This window comes from Lolium rigidum, chromosome 5, assembly GCF_022539505.1.
Source record: "Lolium rigidum isolate FL_2022 chromosome 5, APGP_CSIRO_Lrig_0.1, whole genome shotgun sequence".
Taxonomy (NCBI): Eukaryota; Viridiplantae; Streptophyta; class Magnoliopsida; order Poales; family Poaceae; genus Lolium; species Lolium rigidum.
The window spans coordinates 260901425-260910284 of record NC_061512.1 but is presented as its reverse complement, the minus strand read 5'-3'; the positions used below and the strand labels follow the sequence as shown (position 1 = coordinate 260910284).

Sequence of the window (8860 nt, the reverse complement as noted above, 5' to 3'; positions counted from 1 at the left end):
CATTTGTTAAACTAACTAGCTACAAACAATATAAATTAAACAATGAACTACACACACATGCATATTGTATCAATGACGACACATCAGCACAGGTTCAAGTTGCTAACCGCGATCGAGAGGAAAAAATAAATGAGAAAGTCTCAATGTGGCTCCAACACTTCATATCATGTTTGTTTCATGCTCTTGGGGCATTTCATCAAACACCTTGTGCATAAGAGGAACCAAAAGCAAGCCTAACACTCACTTGTGAAGTTTGTGAAGAGAGTGGCTCCAAATGGCTAAGTGTTGGCTGCTGGATGGGTATATATAGGGGAGGGGCTGTAGTCCCGGGTTGGCCCGGCCAGCCGCGACTAAAGGCCTCGAGCACCTTTTAGTCGCGGCTGGGCCGGCCAGCCGCGACTAAAGCCCCCACGGGGCCAATTTGGGCCCGAAGTGCGCCACCAGTGCGCCCGCCAGGCCTCTTGGTCGCGGTTCGCCACAGCGCACCGCGACTCAAAGATGCCCCATTAGTCGCGGTTCCTTTACCTTCGCCGCGACTTATTGTGGGCTTCCCGGAAGCCCGTTTCTACTCGCGCCGGAACTGTTACCACTAGAGGTGTCTCTCCATAAAAGATAAATAACATGATGGGTAAACAAATTACAGCCGGGCAATTGACAGAATAAAGACCATATATGACAAGATGATTACTATGAGATTCATTTGGGCATTACAACAAAATTCATAGACCGTAATCCAACTGCATCAATGATTAATAATCCACCATCAGGATATCATCCGAACAACTTTGGATATTAAGTTGCAAGCAACAAATTATTGCATTAAGTAAAGTGTGTAAAGTAAACAATAGAATTATCCTTGGATAAAGTATTCTTGTTTTCTCCCTAGTAGCAACATCACATCTACAACCTTAGGAGTTATTGTCACTCTCCCAGATTACTAGAGGTGTATGAACCCACTAACAAGCATAAATACTCTGTCTTGGAGTCACAAGCACATACTTGGCCAGAGCATCTACTAGCAACGGAGAGCCTGCAAGATCACAAATAACATATAAAATAGATCTATAATCAACTCAATCATAGTACTCAATATTCATCGGATCCCAGCAAACACAACATGTAGCATTACATAAAGATGATCTTGATCATGTTAGGCAGCTCACAAGATATAAACATGAAGCATAAAGAGGAGAATACAACCATCTAGCTACTACTATGGACCTGTAGTCCAAAGATGAACTACTCACACATCACTTCGGAGGTGGGCATGGTGATGAAGAGGCCTTGATGCGTGCAATCGACACGTCCGTTGGGAACCCCAAGAGGAAGGTATGATGCGCACAGTAGCAAGTTTTCCCTCAGAAAGAAACCAAGATTTATCGAACCAGGAGGAGCCAAGAAGCACGTTGAAGGTTGATGGCAGCGGGATGTAGTGCGGCGCAACACCAGGGATTCCGGCGCCAACGTGGAACCTGCACAACACAACCAAAGTACTTTGCCCCAACGTAACGGTGAGGTTATCAATCTCACCGGCTTGCTGTAACAAAGGATTAGATGTATAGTGTGGATGATGATTGTTTGCGAGAAAACGAGTAGAACAAGTATTGCGATGAGATTGTATTCAATGTAAAAGAATAGGACCGGGGTCTACAGTTCACTAGAGGTGTCTCTCCCATAAGATAAATAGCATGTTGGGTGAACAAATTACAGTCGGGCAATTGAAAAATAGAGAGGGCATGACAATGCACATACATGATATAGTGAGTATTGTGAGATTTAATTGGGCATTACGACAAAGTACATAGACCGCTATCTAGCATGCATCTATGCCTAAAAAGTCCACCTTCAGGTTATCATCCGAACCCCTTCCAGTATTAAGTTGTAAACAACAGACAATTGCATTAAGTATGGTGCGTAATGTAATCAATAACTACATCCTCGGACATAGCATCAATGTTTTATCCCTAGTGGCAACAAGACATCCACAACCTTAGAACTTTCCGTCATCGTCCCGCATTTAATGAAGGCATGAACCCACTATCGAGCATAAATACTCCCTCTTGGAGTTAAGAGTAAAAACTTGGCCGCAGCCTCTACTAATAACGGAGAGCATGCAAGATCATAAACAACACATAGGTAATAGATTGATAATCAACATAACATAGTATTCTCTATCCATCGGATCCCGACAAACACAACATATAGAATTACGGATAGATGATCTTGATCATGTTAGGCAGCTCACAAGATCCGACAATGAAGCACATGAGGAGAAGACGACCATCTAGCTACTGCTATGGACCCATAGTCCAAGGGTGAACTACTCACTCATCACTCCGGAGGCGACCATGGCGGTGAAGAGTCCTCCGGGAGATGATTCCCCTCTCCGGCAGGGTGCCGGAGGCGATCTCCTGAATCCCCCGAGATGGGATTGGCGGCGGCGGCGTCTCTGGAAGGTTTTCCGTATCGTGGCTCTCGGTACTGGGGGTTTCGCGACGGAGGCTTTAAGTAGGCGGAAGGGCAGCCTCGGGAGGGTCACGGGGGCCCCACACAACAGGGCCGCGCGGGCCCTATGCTGGCCGCGCCGCCCTAGTGTGGCGGCGCCCCGTGGCCCCACTTCGTCTCTCCTCGGTCTTCCGGAAGCTTCGTGGCAAAATAGGACCCCGGGCGTTGATTTCGTCCAATTCCGAGAATATTTCCTTACTAGGATTTCCGAAACCAAAAACAAGCGAGAAAACAGAATCGGCACTTCGGCATCTCGTTAATAGGTTAGTGCCGGAAAATGCATAAATACGACATATAATGTGCATAAAACATGTAGATATCATCAATAATGTGACATGGAACATAAGAAATTATCGATACGTCGGAGACGTATCAGGCCTCCGGTGATGATCTCCCTCTCTGGCAGGGTGCCGGGAAGAACTTCAGAACCCTCTCGAACTAGGGCCGACGATGGCGACGACTACAAAACTTTTCGTGGATGGAGGCTCGGGTCTTTTGGGTTTTCCCGAGGATGTCAATTTATAGGCGAAAGGGCGATGCCGGTGGGCGCCCGGGGGGCCCACACCACCCCTAGGCAAGGCCAGGATCCCCGTTCCTAGGCATGGTGTGCCCTCCATGGTGCACCTCTTCGTCTCCTTCGGACTCAGTCTTCGTGACAGAAAAATAGGAACTTCGGTTTTTGTTTCGTCCAATTCCGAGAATATTTCCAGAACAACTTTTCTGGAATACAAAAACCGCAGAATCAGGAACTGGCACTGTGGCATCTTGTTAATAGGTTAGTTTCAGAAAATGCATAAAAATGCCACGAAGTGTAAACAAAACATATAGCTATTGGTGTAAAACAAGCATGGATCATCAAAAATTATAGATACGTTTGCAACGTATCAGGCACCAAGATTCGCAAACGATGAACCCCTACACCAATAATCTCAACATTGAGAAATCATTTTGCTTGACAATAGAGATTCCCGTAACAATGGTGTTGTTTACCCAATATGCAGCAGCATGCCGACTAGAAGTCTGGAGGGTAAATCCACGAGGCCGATCCTGTCACATGTGATACTTACTACTATAACGCATCATGTAGTACCCTATCCTTCCCACCCACACCATCGTTACTACTCTAGTCTTCCTTGCAACATATTCGGTAACCATCGACACAGGTCATAGAGTACACCTTGCCATCAGGCAACTCGTGTTCTATATTAGGTCTACAGTAGTAGATGTGGTTTCTCTTTATACCACGATGTTCACCATCTGGCAAGTGCACCGCCTTAGAGCATTCCAAGAACAACGCATAGTCCCCCAAACTCGTCACCTCCACCCACTTGCAAGTATAATAGTACTTGTGATCGTTGAGACTGACAAGCTCAGACACCCTGAAGCTAGAAAGGCTTCTGTTTGGACAGCCACCCTCTCCTCAGCGCGCGCCATCGCCATTTTTCCATGCAGCTCCACGATGTAAGTGTCATGCTTCACGGGGTCGTAGCCGCAACCATCATACCAGATTTGAATGGCCGGCCGATGATGGGTGGCTATGATCACCGGCGTCCCGTCTTCCACCATACCGATCTCAAACCTGACAAGCACTCGAGGGTAACCCCTGAGACTATAGAGCTCGCCGCCCTTGGAGAATGCAATGTCCCGTATCGAATCCCCACGCCAAACCCATGCGGACCACCCACCGTCGCGCGGGGTGGCCGACTCCGCACGCAGAAATCACGGAGACGTCGTCGCGCGCGTTTCATTTCAAGGGAGACATGGGTGCAACCACCGGAAGAGGAGGCAGGCAGGATCTTCCGAGAAGACGATTTTCCTGATGCCTTTCTTTTAGCATAATAAAAAGAAAAAATTATCATGATGCCTATTTCGCCGTGGGTGTTTTATAGCAACTTTGAACATCTCCGCCCGGCCCACAATGAATGGATTTCGCGGAGCCCAGGTCCGACTTGCGAGCTGCCCCCTACGCTTGGCCGAAATTACACACAGAACCCTAGAGCTCCCTTCTTTCCTCCAGGTTCCAGGGGAGATCAGGATAGGAGGCGCGCGCGCGCGATTAGGGTTCCACCACCTCCGTCGCCCGCCGGCGCGCCCCGGGCCGGAACCGCGCCTCGTCCCGCCCGCCCGCCCGCCGGCGAACCGGAGCTCCAGGCCCATCCCCGGCTGCCCCGCTCCGGAAGCCGTTCGTCCCCGAACCAACTTATTTCCAGCTGAATCGCCTCTCCGCCCCCGGATCTCCCTCCGCATCCGCATCCTCTCCGTGAGAGTGCCCCCCGGTACGCCGCGTCCTCCTCTTGCCTCCTGCCCTGTGCTCGGTGTGCCCAAGTCAACTACGATTGCAGATCTTAGCTACACTTACTGCCCAGTACTACTTGTGATCCAGTGATCTGGTCCCAGTGCAAGTTCTGTAGCTGCTACTTACATACTTACATGTATGGCGCTCTCAATTTTATTTAGCGCCGAATGGTCGAAATGTCTTCGCCAAATGTTTACCGTGGGGTTCGGATGATTTCTGCCTCAGTTTCTGACTATTGTTTGAGTTTGATATGTTATACGTGTGGCTGGCTTGCCAGCTGCTAGTTGCTTGAATGCTGCGCCAGGGATAGATTGCTGTTGATTTAGAGCTCTACTTGGGCCCATCCGTAGCTGGACTGGCTGCCGTTATCGTTTTGTCACTGTTGATTTATCATTCTAGTCAATCTACTTCATGACTGAACATACATTTTACAAGTGTCAAATTAGTTGAGCCTTACGTGCATCTAGCAGCATGAGTGCTGGACATTTCGCTTCTCCAAGTTTTCTGCTAAAATGTTGTAGTACCAGTCTTGTGTTAATAGTCAAGTACGTCTTTATATTTTACCTATTTCATGCAAAGTGCCCCCCAGACCGACTTCGCACAGTAATGTAAGATTGTTCAGCCCTCACTCTCTCAACTAGAGCATTCTGAACAAGTAGACTTCACATTACTTTATGCTGTGTAATTATGATATAATTCAATCCGTACTTTAGCCTCCGTTTTATCTTCTCTGTGTTACTACCTGCCCTGCCCTGCCCTGTTTCTCCCATTGCTAGTTTTGCTGACAGCACTTCTCTGCTTGTGATATTGCTTCAAACAACACGCTTAGAAGAATGGCACTTATCGTCTTCACCTGTGGTTTTTGTTGCAGATGGCTGGATACGTTTCAAGAGGACCGCCAAATGGTTCTATTTACGTATGCAATCTGCCTCCAGGAACTGATGAGACCATGTTGGCTGAATATTTTGGTACTATAGGGTTGCTTAAGGTATGGGTATTGCCAGGTAACATTTTTTGCGACCACATGCGAATCCTTAAATAGTCTTGTAAGCCTTGTTTGATTCGAGTTCATAATAAATTTGTCACCTCCTCTTGTCAACACTCAACAGAAGGACAAAAGGACTGGCCAACCAAAAATCTGGATATATAGGGACAAAGCTACAAATGAACCAAAGGGTGACGCCACAGTCACTTACGAGGATCAGCATGCTGCTTCAGCAGCCGTTGAATGGTTCAACAATAAAGATTTCCATGGAAGCATCATTCAGGTTCACATAGCCGTGTCGAAAAACAAAGATACATCTTCTGATAACTCCATGAATTTGAGTGTCACTGCTGACCTTGTTGAACAAGATGAATTGGATAACGGGTCAGGCAGAGGTAGTGGACGTGGTGATGGTCCAGCAAAAGCTTGGCAGCAAGATGGAGACTGGATGTGTCCAAATGCAAGGTCTGTTATGATTAGTGGGCAACTTCTCTTTTGCTGTTGACCAGGATGGTCTTTTTCATGTATTCTATATGTTCTTATATGATTTATCTTTTCAGTTGTGGCAATGTAAATTTTGCCTTCCGTGGTGTTTGTAATCGCTGCGGAGCCTCCCGTCCTGCTGGTGTTAGTGGATCAGGAGGTGGTGGTGGTAGAGGCAGAGGCCGTGGTAGCGACGATGCAAGAGGAAACAGTCGTGCTCCTGCTGTTGGTGGTCCTCCTGGGCTGTTTGGTCCAAATGATTGGCCATGTACGATGTAAGAACACCAATTTTCTTGGTTTCGCTTTGATATCTCTAGTTTATTTTTCTTACTGCATGTATTAATTAGTTGCTGCCCACCTGCTCCATATGCCCATTTTGAAATCTAAGTAATTTGGTAACTGCCTGACCATCTTCTAAGGTCTAAACATTCAGCCCTTTCTTCAATTTGCTGCAACTGCGGTTGTTTATTGGCTCACAAGTATTTTTGTAAACCTTGCAAGGAATATGCCTTTTTGCACTGTTGTACTTATGATTGATTAAATTGTATTTGCTTTCCAGGTTTAAGTACTATTATAGCTGTTATCTGTCATGAAGCTTATCTGGATGTGTGTTTCAGGTGTGGCAACGTGAACTGGGCAAAGCGGACCAAATGTAATGTCTGCAACACGAGCAAGCCAGGTCACAATGAAGGTGGTGTGAGGTACAAATTAAATATGCACCATTTGATCTGACATGTTGAAATTATTTTTACTGAACATGTTATGTGTTATAATGTCAATGTGCATAAAGAGCTGCACTTAGTGAGGATGTTTCGTTTTTACTGAAATGTGCTGCACTTGTCCATGCTGTTCCTCTGGGTTTGTGGGAACTGATATGTTGTCAACAATTGGGGAAAAACAATCATACTCTATAGTAGGCATGAGAAGGCCACGGATGAAATTACAGTCTAATTGCAGTAGCATTTGCACTTTGCTGCCTCTTTGGGCCTCTTAGGGTCTTCTTTCCTTTTTAGCAAAACTGGCACAAGGATGTTAAATATGATCCAACTGGCTTATCTGTTATGTCATGACTGAGTATGTGAAATCTTTGTCTACTCTAGAATACTGGCTCTGTATGCTTGTTGGATGGTGAATCTCTTACAGGACGTGATGTCCCATTGTCTAGAGTGGCATGATGGACCACAACTGGGTGTACTGTTTTATGGTCATAAACTAAGCAGCTACATATGTGGCTATTTATGAAGAAGGTACTACATGAGTCTTGAAGCTTTTCTCATCAATTACTTCTCTTTGCAGAGGTGGTCGGGGTGGTGGCTATAAAGAACTTGATGAAGAAGAACTAGAAGAAGTTCGAAGGCGCCGGAAAGAGGCTGAGGAAGTATGTCACATTCTTTTGTACTATTGTATGTGTCATGGTAACAAGTATCCATTTCTAAATCTTGATCTTTTTGTAGGATGATGGAGAAATTTATGACGAATTTGGTAATCTCAAAAAGAAGTTCCGTATTAAATCACAGCAAACTGAAAGTGCACCAGCTCTTCCTCAGTCTGGACGTGCTGGATGGGAAGTAGAGCACAGAGGTATTACTTGATCTGTTTTCTTTACTTTGGCATTTTATCTTGTTATGGTCTCGTGTTGCTTGTACTATGCTGCTATGCTTAGTATGTAGTAATTGTTGTTTTGGCAAACCACTTGTACCATAACCGTAATTCGTGAATTTCCATGTGATCCCTACACTTTATTATTGTAGGTTCCACTGAAAGAGAAAGCCGAGAGAGGAGCAGAGACCGGGGCAGGGACGCCTACGATGAAAGGGAAAGCAGGAACAGAGACAGAGGTGGCCATGGAAGAGAGCGGCGCCGTAGCCGAAGCCGGAGTAGGGACCGCGAGAAGGAAAGGGGGAGAGACCGGGGCAGGGATCACGGAAGTGACAGAAGTTGGGAGCGTGGCAGTGAGCGTGGCCATGATCGCTACAGATGAAAAATATGGCATTGTTTTCGATACTTCGGTTGCCTACTCCAGCCTTTTGTTTTATGAATCTTCAGTTATGATGTTGGAGAGCTGTGGTGCTTCACACTTTGTTATTATCTTGGGACAAGCATTATTATTAACTGCTGCAGTGTGGCTTTTTATCAGTTTGTCGGGCTGGTACACCTGTGGGTTTAGGTTGAGTTCTGAGAACATAACGGGTTGACCTTTAATGAACTCAGACCTGCAATTGGTCATATGGCTCGCAATCGGTGGTGCTGTTGGAGTTAGGAGTTAAGTCCATTGTTTCACAACTTTATCCATGTTATGTGTCACACTTGAAGAGAATTGAAACTTAGAATGGTTTAGTCCTTTGAAACAATGGTTGGATGGTGAATCCTACATCAGAACCATCTTTTGCTTGTTTATTGAACTAATTTGAATATCATTGAAGTAAGTTCCCGTTTTAACTAGTTTGTTTGATAATAGCATTTTCTTCCCCTATTGTCCAACTGGAATAAGGAAAAATAGGAGAGTGGAATTGGAAATACCTGGGTTATCAATCATCTTTTTATTTTCTTTTGACATGATTATGTGGATTCCATTACCCATCCAATGCCAA

General features: G+C 45.8%; 1 protein-coding gene across 2 annotated transcripts; it reads left to right on the top strand.

Moving 5' to 3' along the window:
- The first annotated feature begins 4629 nt into the window (after nt 1–4629).
- Nucleotides 4630–8507, top strand: LOC124655266 (transcription initiation factor TFIID subunit 15-like). 2 transcript variants are annotated; one of them, XM_047194189.1, is made up of 8 exons: nt 4630–4781; nt 5673–5789; nt 5911–6251; nt 6347–6544; nt 6887–6970; nt 7566–7647; nt 7724–7850; nt 8021–8507. In XM_047194189.1, exons 2-8 carry the CDS (start codon nt 5673–5675, stop codon nt 8248–8250), a joined length of 1179 nt encoding a protein of 392 aa, XP_047050145.1. In that variant the 5' UTR covers nt 4630–4781; the 3' UTR covers nt 8251–8507. The 2 variants fall into 2 exon arrangements, with proteins under 2 accessions (XP_047050145.1, XP_047050146.1); XM_047194190.1 differs by lacking the exon at nt 4630–4781 and having other exon boundaries at nt 5678–5805.
- The last annotated feature ends 353 nt before the right edge of the window (nt 8508–8860 follow it).